At 34.9% G+C, this 15,734-nt stretch overlaps 1 protein-coding gene across 1 annotated transcript in view; it reads right to left on the bottom strand.

Moving 5' to 3' along the window:
- ddr1 (discoidin domain receptor tyrosine kinase 1) overlaps positions 1 to 15,734 on the bottom strand; it is a 360,873-nt gene that overhangs the window by 106,933 nt on the left and 238,206 nt on the right. The window contains 3 exon segments of the mRNA XM_051920316.1: positions 4,598 to 4,844; positions 5,166 to 5,352; positions 12,398 to 12,500. Of these exon segments, the coding sequence (XP_051776276.1) occupies positions 4,598 to 4,844; positions 5,166 to 5,352; positions 12,398 to 12,500 (537 nt within the window).

The raw sequence follows: 15,734 nt of genomic DNA, 5'->3' as shown, positions 1-15,734 counted from the left end.
ATGTGCAGAATGATTTTACAAACATTATGCGTGTTAACAATCATTAAAAAGAAAAGATTGAGGAACTCTTCTTGTATATGTGATGAAGCCACTAATAAGACTGTTTCATAACTAAACTACTGCCACCCCAAAGTAATGCCTAATAGTGGTTTTTGGGGTAGCTGTGGAATAAAAAGGGTGTTTTTTAGTCAGTAAGAATCTGACACTACCCTTCAGTACGGGCTGAAGGGTGCCTATGTAAGGTTTTACATCCTTCCCGTATGGAAAAAAAAACATAGTAAACTTTTTTTTGATCATTATAGATAATCTCAGTCAAATCGAAGTACGCATTCTCAATGTATTTTTATGTAATTTTTACTTTTTCACAAAGCCATCCCATGCCAATTTGTATGAATAAACTTTTGCTAGAGAGTTAGCAAAAGTTTATTCATGCACATATTTTAATACGGATAATCTATCTGTAATCAAGGTTCTCATTTTCATTCTAATTTAAAATAATAATAGATACTCATTTTTTTCTTCTGTTTTAGAAAAACCAATCTATGCCACCTACGTCTTCGTCAAGTCAGCTTCATCCAGCTTTATCACATATAGAAGAAGAGTTCCTCAATCTTTTCTTTTTAATGATTGTTAACACGCATAATCTTTGTAAAATCATTCTGCACATGCATAACTGTTTGACCAATTAGGTTCGCTTCTGTATATATGAAGCTGTTTCATCGATTAGGTTTGCTTTTGTATTTATGTAACTGTTTGACCAATTAGGTTTGCTTATGTATATAGATTAGCTGTTTGTCCGATTAGGTTCGCTTCTGTATATATGAAGCTGTTTATCCGATTAGGTTCGCTTTTTTTATATATGTAAGTGTTTGACCGATTAGGTTACTTCTGCCCCGGGCAACGCCGGGTATATACAGCTCGTATACATATACACACATACATGCAGTTTTAATAACACAGAAATCAATATAAACATTAACATCATTATCATATGAGAATATGAAGTAATATATAAGAAGCACATTTCATATAAATATAAATTATTAAACAGTAAAATCTTCTTCTGTAATTTGCTACCGTGGCAATTTGTGTGTCTGTCCAGGATTTTAAATGACCTGTAGCTCGCAAACCGTTGCACCTATACACTTGAAATGTGTTACACATATAGTACGTCACGTCTACTATCCGCTTTATGGGTGATGATTGTTTTAGTCTTTTTATCTTTATTTTATTTTATTGTACAATCAAGTCGTATCTGCGCACAGCAGGGCAGCCATGGGCGGATGCGTATGGTGTATTCACTCGATGTTATCGTGCATTGCGCTGTCAGTGGTATTTTGATAAAAGAATTTGAACAACATATAAGAAGCGTATAAATTATTAAACAGTAAAACATTAACATTTAAGAAGTAAAGTTACATTAAGTACTACTGCTGTGCCTTTGGGTATACCTCATTTTTTGTTTGCCCATTACATGCTTAAATGTATACATTTTTTGGTGCACCTACCCGAGAACACGCGACATATAACCGAGCGTGGGAGAAGCATGGATTTTAAACACGCGTTGAGTTGATGTGCTGGTCTCCCTCGTGAAATAACTGGTAATGTTTGACTAAAATCTACAGCGAGTAAAACGACATTAGCTCCTATTTTTTTTTTTACGATCTCTGAGATGTTGCTTTTTTCGGTTGAAGGCTTCATAAGCTCTTTTATGTTGTATGGTGTACTTATCCCAAACCATCATCTTTGAATGTTGCAAGACTTTCGCCTTGTATGTAGATCGGGGTAATTACATTCATTGCATTCCTAGTCTGAATCACAATGTGATTGTATGGGTGGTTACCTGGCACTGTAGGGTTGCCACCCGTCCTTTAAAATACGGAATCGTGCCGCGTTTGAGAATGAAATTGCGCGTACCGTTTTGAATCAATACTGGACGGGATTTATCCCGTATTTTTTTTATCATTTTTTTTTTAAAGCAGCGTCTCATGCAAATCATCCCACACGCATTTTATGAAGATGCCTCCTTTCCTACTTTTGATTGGGTAATACTTGATGTCATCGTTAGTTTGATTGGTCTTTTTAACTTTAAAATACGGAATCGTGCCGCGTTTGAGAATGAAATTGCGCGTCCAGTTTTGAATCAATACTGGACGGGATTTATCCCGTATTTTTTTTATCATTTTTTTTTTAAAGCAGCGTCTCATGCAAATCATCCCACACGCATTTTATGAAGATGCCTCCTTTCCTACTTTTGATTGGGTAATACTTGATGTCATCGTTAGTTTGATTGGTGTTTTTAACTGTCCAGTGAGTAGGGCGTGTCTTTCAACCGTAAGCAGATTTTTTGCACTGGTATCACTGACCTCGACGACGGCGACGTTATACGTCAAAAATAAATTACGATAAATGACGATTTTAGCGATACTTTATTACGACGGCGGCTACATAGACACGATCAAATAAAAACAAAAAAATCAAATAATCATTCTACATTTTCAAAACGTCGAAAAAACGACGGAATGAAAAAAAGGCCCACCCGACGACCCACCCATTCCATTTTTATATATATAGATGGATGATGCTCTATACCCATATAGGCAGAGAAAAGGTGTGCCCATGTCAGGATTGTGACCATTCTGTTGCACCAATGGAGATAAATTTGAACACCACAGAAAAGGGTTGTGGTTTCTATCCGAAGAACGATATCTGCTTCTTTGACGATCAGGAAGTTGCTGACCCAGTATCCAAGGAAATCATTTATTTTTATAACATTGTCATGTAACGTTGCAGGTCTTAGTATCATTACACTTACTGCATGTCTCCTTAAGGACTGATTTTAAATTTCCTTTAATTGTGCATAAACAATTTAGCACCTTCTTTAATTTTGTCTTTCCCCTACATTCTTAAGCGCAATCTTGTATCCTCTAACACTGGCTTGCATATTATTCAGGCAGTGAAACATTAAACAACTGTCAGTCAGTCATTGTCCAACCCGCTATATCCTAAACACAGGGTCAAGGGGGTGTGCTGGAGCCAATCCCAGTCAGCACAGGGCGCAAAGCAGGAACAAACCCAGGGCAGGGCACACACACACACTAGGGACAATTTAGGATTGCCAATGCACCTAACCTGCATGTCTTTGGACTGTGGGGGGAAACCGGAGCACCCGAAGGAAACCCACGCAGACACGGGCAGAACATGCAAACTCCACGCAGGGAGGACCCAGGAAGCGAACCCAGGTCTCCTTACTTTGAGGCAGCAGTGCTACCACTGCGCCACCATGCTGCCCACATTAAACATTTGGTGAGGTGGAATTTTATTTTTATGCAACCAAAATCCAGAATAATGTACTGTACTTTGCCATTAGAAATATACCAGGCCAGTACAGCTGAACACTTAAAAAAAATAACAAAATAAAAAAAAAACTACTTAAAACCTGTCTTTTTGAATTTGGCTCTTTCTTAATCTTCCCTGTTATCATGAAATGCAATTTTACTTTATGTTTCATGGACTGGTCACTAATCCTCAATTTGTTTTTTTCCCCCCAGTCCTTGATGGCAATACTATGTGCCAGTTCGACCTTGACCAAGTACTCAGTAGCCACAAGTGACTCTGAGAAAATGAACAAAACTCCTTAACTTTCATAATTTTGACACACTTATATACTATTGAATGCCCAAAAGGGGCTGGACAGTCTCTTAATCCTTTAAGGTTTATTTTCTCCAGTTTTTGTTTTCTACTTCTGCATAATTACTTGACCATTGCACTTATTTATTAGACTGGATGTTTTGCTTCTCTTTTCTACTGTATTAAAAAAAACTTTTACACATTAATGCTCTTTAGTTTTTCCATTTTCTTTTTGTAACTCTCTTTAGCTATTACTGTTGGAAATATTTTGAGCTACCTTCATGGATGAAAACGTCCTATATAAATAAATGCTCCTGTTGAAGTATTTGACTATGTATTTAGTATAATGTCAATATTTAAAACATCTTGATTTCCATGAGATTAAACGTTAAAACAGTTTAAATAGAAATAAAGTTTAGATTGAATGTCTTTTCAAGTTGTTCTTGAATAAGTAAATATATGACTGTATTTACGTGCACTCCGTTATTGACAAACATTCAAACCCACGGTTAAAGTACACACACACACGTTCTGCAGATATAGCCACAAACACAAGCAAAATTGGTCTCTTCTGAGCTTGGGACTAAAAGGAACAGAGAGGAAGGCGATGGATGATGCACAATGGTTCACTGATCCTTTTGCTTCTGCCCCCAACCAGAAGACCTTGAACAAATGGAGGCCATGTGACATCAACAAAACCCTGTCCCATGCCTGCCTCTGCCAGCAAATCCAAGATAAAAGAGCTAAAGAACAGAAAGATTGTCATATTGAAATCAGCTTAGGAAATCAAGAAATTGCTGACCAAAATTCTTATTGCAGCTCTTATTTGCTATAAAAGCAACAATAGCTTCATTAAACAGGTTAACCCATGGCTCTCAAACCCATTTTATGAATTGGTCTTTTTGTCCTCTGGGCACCATTGACAATATATAAAATGGTCAATTAGTCTTCAAAGATGTAGACTTACCTGAAACAAAAGAGATTTCACTGATAAGCAGCCAGTTATCTGAAAAAAAGAACTTGCAACGGATCATTTGACCAACTCTTTCTTGGAGTGGCATGATGATGGTACGAGCACTAGGATCTTTCATATCCACTGCCACAGACAAACGGACTTCATCAGGTTCCCACTGAGTTACTAGGTCCCGCTTAAAAATGCATTCCGCATAGCGAAAGATCTTCACTTCTTCCTGGTAACGATTGTTACAGTGTACCTATGAAGCATAAAAAGATTTTTGAGAATGCATGAGAATAGGTCAAGAAACATGACAACAATTCTGTACTATTTCAAAATGAAATGTTCATAAATTAAAAGATGAAATGTGTATCTTTTATATCTGCTTGAAGCAGACACTTTTAAATGTAACTGACTGAAAAATGCACAAAAATAAAAGTATGTTTTAGTTCAACATAATTGACCTCTTCATGGTAGCACATGGACAGAAGGAAAACTAATGTTCTGACTGTTTGTGCTGCCTTTCTCTTAACCTTTGATGTGATTATTGACTTATAAATTTTTAGGTCTGTTATTGCACCTGCATGCTATAAAATGTGCGTAGCTGGTCAAAATCAAATTCCATCTCCACATAGGCCATTCCTGCTTCTTCACGGTTCCAACCCATATAATCATAACCAGGCCACACTCTTAATTCCTTGGTTTCTAGGAAATCATCCAATCCCAGAACTCCATCAACAAGCTGGCCAAGCCCACCATATTGAAGCCTGGATAAAAAGGAAAGACACAGCTGTTAGTTGAACCTTAAAAATTATTATTCTTTCCATCCCTAACTTTTCTATTTAGATGACACCTTTAGTTAAGCAGTACAAAGGATAATGTTTGTTTACTTTTTCCATCTTACACCAATATAAATAATGCCATATATAACAATTATCTAAACTTTCCTTTCATCTTTAAAACTTAAAAACACTGCCTCAAGCCAATAAAGGTACACTTTTTATCATGTTATGCTATTTGTGGTTATAAAGCACAAAAAGACACGTTTACATTCTTTCTTCCTTCAGTGGAAGATTAAAAATAAATAAATCACTACAGAGATAAACACAACTGTTTTGTAGCACAGACCTATTTTATCAATAGAGGCGTTAATTTGGACAGCACTGAAGCTGTAGCCTTGACAAGAACAGATTGTGCCCAGAAGAAAATTTTTTGCCACTTGAACAGGCGATAGGTAAAGTCCAGGGAAGCAAAGATGAACCAGTCAATGACAGATGCAGGTATAACAGATGTACCAGTAACAGTAAGTCTTATGCAGTATTCTTCCTTCTCAACAGGTAGACAAGGGTCGAGATTAGGGTGGATTTAGAATGTCACAAATGGGCTACACATGGCTACCAAACATGAAATGTAATAAAAAAAAAAAACACACACAAAAAAAACAAAAAAAAAAACCAACAGGTAACAGCTTAGGCAAATAACTGGCAAGGCAGCCTTCTCTGAAGTTCTTCTTGATACACAAATTTGAGTGAGATAAGAGATGGTCACACAGTGTAACACATTTTAAAAAGATAAGCTTAAGTGTTTTGGGGGGGGACAGGCTTTTTAGGCAATAGTATACATTTTATATTAGATAAGATCTGTGTTACCAGTATACTTTACACAGAATTAATATATAACCAGCTAGTTCAGGAGATCATACACTAAATAATAAATTTCACTATGTTTTGGAAGAAGGGATTGCAAACAGTAAAACTAATCAATTTTTAGTAAAGTTACATTTTAATTTAACTTAATTTTAATTTTATTTTTAATTTAAAAATGTGTTTTTGTACTCAAGATAACTTTACACCAAAAATTAATAGCAAACCCTACAGCTCTGCTTAGTAGACAAATAAGAGGATAGTAAAGAAATTACTGAAAAAGGGCAGCCTTCTACTGTCTGCAAGAAAAATAATATCACTAACCATAAGAAAAAAACATGTGAGAAGAAAAGTTAAAAAGGAAATTTAAAATTTAGGGCAGCTACAGAAGTACATTACTAATGCAAAAGATATCTACTAGAGATTGCTGCTGTATTTTAGCAGTAGGGGAATGGTCAAGGAGTATTTGAAGTGTATTGTGAAGAGCAAAAGCAAAACAAAATACAAGAAAATATAAAATCTTAAAGGTCAGTAAAATGCTATAAGCTATTAAAGGAACACTAAATTTAAAGATTGTGCATCATTTAGCAAATCACAAGAAGTGCATATGAAAGACAAGATACAGTAACTCTCTCTTTGTCGGACTCTTACATATTTTTAGCACACAGTAACCAGAATTTAGACAGGGAAGCCTGTGTTTCACTAATATGCCGGACTTTTCTGAGGATGCAACAAAAGCAACCGAATAGAAGCTTTGAAAAGTAATTTTGATAGGGTAACAAAAAAAAAAAACCTACAGTGCCCTCCATTAAAATTGGCACCCTTGGTATATAAAAATGTTTCATGATGCTCTCTAATATTTTACTTCAATTATAGGTTACATTTCTGTTAGTATCTTGAAGGAACGATCAAGGAGACAGACTTTTTTCACAGGCCATTTTGCTTTTATTTACCCAAGAGTATCAATATTAGTGGAGGGCACTGTAGTCATTAAAGGCACATATTCTGTGCAAAATTTATTTAAGCACACAAAAGAAGTTATGGTATGAAAAATATTTGGATATAGTGTGGAAACGAAGCTTAAGTTGAATAAAGCACTTGTGATGCAATTGGTACTGGTTGGACCATTGGTTTCCAAATCATAAGGAGAACAAAATAGTTTGAGGCAAAGCCCAAAGGGGAGCTTTTTCATTACTGTACTGTATGGAGAATAAAACTGACTGTTGAATTATTTCATTTTAGCCAAACTGAGATTAAATGGCAAAAAATTATAAAAGGCTTAATACCACCATTTATAATATAATCATGTAATAATAGGATAATGGACCGTGTTAACCATGATGGATGCAATGAGAAGTTGCCTGAAGAAGAGCCCGAGCTGCCTCAATAGCTTACATGTTGTAATCTGGTCAGTTAGCTAATAAAAAGGTGTCATTTTTACTTCACTTCCCATTGCAATATCATGGACAATGACCATACAGATTAAAGATAATTTATTGTAAATTTTACATAAATGCCTTGAGCATGGGAAAGGCACTATATAAATAAAATGTATTATTATTATTATAAATGAATGGAAGTTTGTTATTTTCCCCCACTACAAAGAGGACTATGGACATACGTATGACGTGACTTTCTAGGACTGCAGATGAAATTAGCACCCTAGTGATATTCTGGTTAATGAACACTGGAAGAGTGGAAGAGTGCCAGCATTCAAAGACAGCAAATGAGATTTTGGTATATAATAAATATTATAAATAAAATCAAAGAAAGCATGTCAAAATGATCAGGAAGTCGTGTGTGTTTTACCTTGTTGTTCATTCCTCTGTGGCTACAGTGAACACGTATCACACTTTCCACAGGTTTTAATCTGCAGCTCTAGTAACTGCATATGTTTTACACCTCTCAGTAAAGATTAATTGTGCTGAAACTGCAAAACATGTTAAGCGGTTCTTTTAATATGATTAATGAAGCACAAAGAAAAAGTTACATAATCACAAATGTCTTAACAGTTACAGTAAGTGCAAGTGTAGTTGAGATTTTCTTACTTAAGCAAAGAATATATTACTGAATGCTTAAATTGCAGATAATTTGCAGTTTGCACCCCTCCACAGAAAAAGAAGAACCCACAAGTGTCTCTGAAATAACTGACAAAAGTAATTGGCACCAATCAATTTGTTTTAACTTTAATAAAAATCAAACTTTGCTTTAAAGGTTTGATTCAACAGAATACTTCAAATAATAACACAACTAAAAATGGCATGGACAAAAAAAGATTGGACCCATAAGCTAATATTTTGTTGCACAAACTTTTGAGGCGAACACTGCAAACAAGTGATTGATGTAGTACTCAAAGAGATGTATGCAACTGTTAACAGGTAATTTGGCCCACTCTTCTAGAGCTCCAGCATTGTTAGGTTCGAGGGATGTCTTCTCCACACTGCATGTCACAGTTCTTTCCATAGATGTTCAATAATATTCAGATCAGGGCTCTTAGAAGTCCACCTCAAAATAATCCAGTGTTTTGTTCTTAACCAATATTGGGTGCTTTTAGCTTTGTGTTTTGTGTCATTATCCTGTTGGAGGAACCATGAACTGTGATTGAAACAGAAACTATCAGACACCATGCAGTGTGTTTTTCTCCAGAATGTCTTGATAATCTTAAGATTTCATTCTTCCCTGCACGGACTCGAGGCATCCCTTGCCAGACATAGCAAAGACGCCCCAAAACATAACGATGCTCCTCCATATTTCATTGTATGAATGGTGTTTTTTTTTTAAAGCTTCATTCTTTCTTCTGCGATTATACAGCTGATGATTTGCAAAGACTTAGCAAATTTCAATGTGGCTTTTTTATTTTTTTCTTTCGACAATGGAGTCCTCCTGGGTTTTATTCCATTGAGCCCACTGTGAAAGACGTTGCAATCAGACACTGATGGAGCTTGACCTTGAAGTTCAGTTCATATGTCACTGGAAGATGTCCTTATTTTTTTTTTGTTTACCATTCTCTCTATCCTTCTGCTCATTCTGATGTCGATTTTCCTCTTGCTACCATGTACAGGGAGACTGCTTAGAGTCGCATGGACCTTAAACTTCTTGAACATTTGCAACTGTTCTCATAGGAACACCAAGCTGCTTGGAGATGGTGGAGATGGTTTTCACTATCCAGGCAAATACATCCTCAGTGGTCTAAGAGTCATTTCCTCAGAGGAATAATTTCTGAAACTTTAAAGGCTTTTTTAACACTAGTACTCCCTGAAGCCTACAAAAAAAAAAAAGGAATCCTAGGCAACCTCAAATTCCTTCACACCTCTCCATCAGCGTCTTATTTTGCAAATGTGTCAATCAATACAGGCAGCAAAACAGCCGGCTGTCCCATCCCCCCTACAGACACAGCTGAAGTTCTCCCAAGTCTCTTTAATTGTGTGTGAGGTACCTGGAATTGTATGAGGTAAATAATATATCGTTATTTGGAATGCATACATTTGATGTGTGTTCCATGTCTACAACGATCAGGGTAAATATAAGATGACAAGAAATGCGAGGCAAGAAATGCTGAACACATATCTAAAACATTGACACAAATAAATGAACATACACAGGCTTGGTCCTCAATAGAAATAAAATCCTACATTACTTCTTTATATTCCTGGCTTTGTATCCCAGTAAACAAAAGTTATCGCCAATACACTAACAACCCAAATGTGCTTCATTCACTCAGAATATGGAACAAATATAGGAAGTACTTCAAGATAGAGAAGCTTTTATCTGTGGCACATCTGCATGATAAACACATTTTTTCCACCCTCTCAAATGTACGTAGTTTTTAATGTTTGGAAAACATATGGGATTAAATCACGCAGAGATTTTTACATAAATAACGTCTTCGCATCTTACAAACAATTACACTCCAAATTTAATTTTCCATCAACACACTTCTTTCACTACCTCCAAATTAGAAACTTTGCTAAACAAAACTTTCCCAATTTTTCTCACTTCCCACCTACTTCTATTCCAGAAGAAATATTAAATCAGTCTTGAGGACAGCATTTCTGTAATATATAAAAACATATTAAAGATCACAGAGTACGGTGGGAATAGGATATCTTAATCAACATTTCAGAAAAGAAGTGGAAGGTAGCCATGCACAAAATTCACTCTAGCTCCATATACACAAAACATAAGATTTTAATTTGAATAATTGTATCGAGCACATTTGTGTCGTTTAAAATTAATTGTACAAAACGTATCCACGGCAAGATCCAACCTGCAAATTTTACAATCAAGTTCCAGCCTCATTGGGCCATTCGTGTTGGGCGTGTGCCTATGTGTATGTTATTGATCTCTTCACTAGCAGAAGTTTAAAATATATATTTTCACTGTTTACTGTTCAGTATATATTACAGTAGAGTCTCGCTTATTCAACATTCTGTATCATCCAACGTCCCACCGCAAAAAAAAAAAAAACAAAACGCATCAATCGGCAACAAGAACTGCAAGTTGCGAGCATAGTCTATTTTTTGTTGCTAAGTTCATTTTTTCAGTTAAGTTTTTCTGCTGTTTTGTTGTAAAACATGATTACAGTGGATTATGTGGCTGGCCCTCTCTGGCGTGCGTGTCTCTCGCGCGTGCGTGTTTGTGCGTGTGTGTGTGTGTGTGCATGTGTCTCTCTCTTTCTCTCGTGCTCTCTCTCTAACGCTGCACAGGGAGAGACTGAACATGTGCAGAAATCATCGGCGCGTACAAACCGAAAGGGAAACTGGCTTGTTCCTATACCGTGTGTGGGGTCATGCACAGAGGCAAAAGTTTGCCGAACTTTTTGGTCATAACCCGATTTGTACGTGTTCAGAGATGTTTGTGAACTGAGGTTCCACTGTATTAGGCTCGTAATGTGTAAAATTATAACATAGTTTGACGTTTAATAGGCTTTTTCTTAACACCTCCGATTATCCGACATAAATGGGCCGGCAGAACGTCGGATAAGTGAGACTCTACTGTACTTTCCTCAAGCTCTTTCACCATTTAATGGAAAAAAAATATATATATTATATATATATATATATATATATATATAAATAAATAAAAAAAAAAAAAAAAAAAAAAAAAACCCCTCAGTACTTTTTGGTACTGATATTTCCATCTTTAGCAAAATTCTTATACAGTATACTTCAGGATTCAATTTTTCATTTATAATTTGGACAGCTTCTGGATAAACCTATTATAATCTCTTTCATGAGGTTTATCTCCATTTGATTAAACACATTTTCTTTTATAATTCTATTTACAGTGGTTCATAATTGTCATTACAATACATGAGAAACATACCTGTATTAAAATCATATACTGTAGCAATAATCTATTCATAAAACTCTATACAGTATATCTCTAATATCTCTAAAATTCAATATAGAATTCAAGTCAAGACAGCCTTGCCCTTTTGTTCATGCTTTGAACCTGTTAATGTGGGACACTTAATTGTGCACTCCTGATTACTTTACTTAATTAAAGCTTCCAACTACGATGTTTTGTTGATACTACTAAAACATTTTACTTGCACTATTATGCTGGGAGTCTATAACAAATAATCATTTGCATTTTTTCAATTTTATGCTTCATCACAAAGCAAAAGCAAGTCTTGTTTTCTACAGTGAAGAGGAGACTTTGTCTAGTCTGCAGTAGTCCTCAGCCAGTATTTCAGGGTTCTATTTTGTTTTTGAAGGAATGGCTTCCTTATTGCCATTGGCCCTGTCAAACCTGAAGTACAAAGTCTTCTCTTCACAGTAGAAACTGAGACTTACTTTTCTCAACAACTGTTAAACTGAACAGACGCAAAAGTTTGCCAAACTTTTTGGTTGTAACCCGATTTGTACGTGGTCCAAGACGTTCGTGACCCGAGGTTCCACTGTACATATACATACATACATACATACATACATACACACACACATATACACACACACACACACACACACACACACACACACACACACACACACACACACACACACACACACACACACACACACACACACAGAGTGGATTAGTATGATTTATTTTTGTTAAAACTATTCTAATAGTAAAGTTACACAGAAAATACAGATTACAAAATATTATTTAAAACATGTATCACAAGTATCTATATTTGCATTCAAACTTTAAATTTTCTTACCCTCTGCCTATGGCTCCATCATAAGTGGAATCATTCAAAAAAACACTTCCACCTGACAAGTTCATCACATGACCAACTGGAGCTGTATAGGATTTTAGTCCCGCTAAAGAAAATTGATGAATATACTCAGTCAATTTATAAACTAGTATGTTATTATCAAAATAATAAAAAATATCCTGTGTTCTAAACTAACAGACAATTAAAACTTATTTTTTTACTTAATTATTGTTAATTTTTATTTTAACTAAGGTGCAAAAAAGTACAACCTTTAGCCATACTTTTAAACAGGAAAAAAATACACAATATTTAATATTATTGAAACACAAAAAATTATTAAAGATTAATACCATTACTTTAAGCTGAAACTTAACTCAAAAGCAGATACTCTATTATTTAATACATCATTTTAAGTTTAATAAATTGCATCAGTATTTACTGAACAAAACACATGGTGTCTATAATTTGTTATATTTTAATGAAAATGAAAATTAAAACTTAAGGTTTGTTGAGTGTGTGGTCTTTAAGCAGCACCCAGATAAACCTTGTAAATGAAAAACATGCAGGTTTACCATGGTGGGTAAGCCCACCAAAATGGTTTGAAAATATTGACTGCACCAAATGTTAATTTCATGTTATAAGTGCATAGTATTACGTGCACATTGCTTGTTCTAGCTGGTGCACTTGTTTGAGGTATATCCTAAGATAAAGAAGAGGAGTTATGGTGATTTATATATTTATGTGATGGCGCTATATTGTAATTGTTTAAAATTATCAAATATCTTCAGCAGCTATATCAGGTAAAGCAGCTTGTTCAAATGTGAACAGTGAGTTAAGACACAGAACCTAAACTGGCAGCTTAGAGTTCAAAGTATAATGTGATAAGGTGAAATATATGTTAATAAAAATACATGATGAACAAAAGCAAAATAAACAGCAAAAAGAGCCTGAAAAAGTAAATGTAAATGGAGAGTACATAGGAAGATAAATTGTAAACAGTTAATCTAAAATGCACAGTGGATTCAAAAAGAGCTTGTAGTAATTTAATTGTATTTAAAAATCACTATAGTGTTATAAATTGTTTGTTAAAGTCACTACTGAGACCTTGCAACATTACACATAACCTTTTATAAATAAATAAACACAGGTTATCATATTCTATATGCAGGAATAACTTAGCAATGTAGATGTGGCCCAACAGTCATTACAAGATATCAAAATGAGAAATAGAAGATGATCAGAAACAATTCATAATGATTGCTAAACTTCTATTTTGATCAAATAATTAACACACAAACTTGCAACATGAACAGCTCATTCAGCCCAATAATGAAGCATGCTACCACCAATAAAAATTAAAAGTGCATATATTATATCTTATTTGAATTGAAAAGTGAAAAAATTACAAGAACAAAAGAAATAATAAGAATATGGAAAGAAAGGAATTTCCAGTTTACATAACTACACATTAGTAATATATCTGAAATGTTGACCTCAGTAGATATGTAATAAAGAAGAATCTGTGGTGCATGTACAATAAGAGAGCAAATTAGCCTAAGACACATACAATCAGTTAGAACCTGCTACCAAAGAAAAAAAAGAAAAAAAAAAGTTGTGGGAAATATTAAATAGTGGAGGAGAAGTAAACGGTATTGTGCAAAAGTAAAATATCAGTAGCTATGCTAATGAAAAGGTACTGATGCAATAAGCAAACATAGAATGACACATTATGGAAACCTGGATGGAATCAAAGCAAGAGGCCTCAGTGAATAACAATACTGACTGAGGAAAAGAAATAAAGTTAAAGAGGCTGAAATATATGAAGTACAGTATGCTGGTGGAGGTCACAGAAAATCAGAATGTACAGCATAATTGTAGAAGGGATTCTATGCCATGTCTAGTAGGAAAGTTGAAAAAGAAATGTATTGTGGAAGAAATGGAACCCAATTGAAGGAGTTGGGTTCAATCCTGAGTTAAAATCCAAAAACAGATATATTATACTTGTAGGCAGCTCAATGCACAGTTTGTTGGCCTTATAGCTGAAATCTTGACCTCAATTGGTAGTTTTTTTGTTTTGTTTTTTTTTTTACCCTGGATTTTTTTTTTTTTTAAATCTGCATCTTGTGAGCATAATTTATAGTCTAAGACTTATTCACTTGTTAAATTCTGTTAAGCAAGATGAATCAAAAGTCATTGAAAACATTACACACTAGAAAGAGAAATATGCCAAATGTCAGAAAGCTACCGTCACTCTTAAGAGTTCTTCTCAAACATATGGTAAAATTTAAAAAGGCTTTAATGATGAATTGTATGCATTTCACAATAAAATACATATACCCCTCTGCAGTTGCCTTGAAAAATAATTTTTAATAAAATGAAATAATTCACTCTCTCTTGATTTAAGCTGGTCTCAGTCACACCTGGTCATTATTAAAAGGAACATTGTCCCTTGCTTTAAGTTTTTAAATGTCATTGTTCCATTCCCATACTATTAAAATTTACCAGTCAGAGGGATCATCAGTAATTTCAAAATTCACTCTAAATTCTCTTCCCTACTGTAACACAAATGTGCAACTAACCTGGTTTTAAAACCTCCCTTGATTTAATTTCAGGTCAAGGCAAAAAACAAATTGCTCTCTTTCTCAGGGGTGGGTGTTGATTTTTTTTTTTTTGTAAAACTTGAGTTGTGTATGGAATATTATTTGATTTTGATAAAATCAATAAAATTAAAAACAAAAATACGCTTTAGGGTGCAGCCTTTTACCATAGGGACAAGTGCCTAGAACTATTCCTGTACCACCGAGTAATATGTAGTTTTTAGTTATGAGCCGTCATTAACAAGACAAATTTATCATGCTTCTCCTAAGCAGAAGCTGTGCTTCTACTGTAGATACAATAATGCAAGATTATAACTGGCATCCTGTCAGTCCTCCTAGATCTCTCCCTTAAAACTGCAACATGATTCTAGTTCTCTTGAACTTGGGCTCCGTCTTATTGTCATGAAGGAAAACTTCTGAGCACTTGAATCAACCTTGAAATAGAATACTAGCAACACACACACACAAACTTATTTCTTGTGTAGCTCAAAATCACATATGGAATGCCTCAATGCCCTTAATAGGCCATGTTTTTTGACAGAATCCCAGCATCGACTCCCTAAAAAGAAAAGAAAAAACTCCCAAAAAAATCCTTGTAGGGAAAAAAAAATTGGAAAAAATCTTGGGAAAGGCAATTCAGACAGAGACCCACTTCCAGAGAGAGGTTGGGAGTGCAATGGGTGTCCAAAAATTGGGTAAATACAACAGACAGAACAAAACACATGTAATCCTCTTCCCTTGAG

Source organism: Erpetoichthys calabaricus, chromosome 1, assembly GCF_900747795.2.
Source record: "Erpetoichthys calabaricus chromosome 1, fErpCal1.3, whole genome shotgun sequence".
Lineage (NCBI taxonomy): Eukaryota > Metazoa > Chordata > Cladistia > Polypteriformes > Polypteridae > Erpetoichthys > Erpetoichthys calabaricus.
The sequence above is the reverse complement of the archived record's forward strand: the minus strand, read 5'-3'. Positions and strand labels throughout refer to the sequence as shown.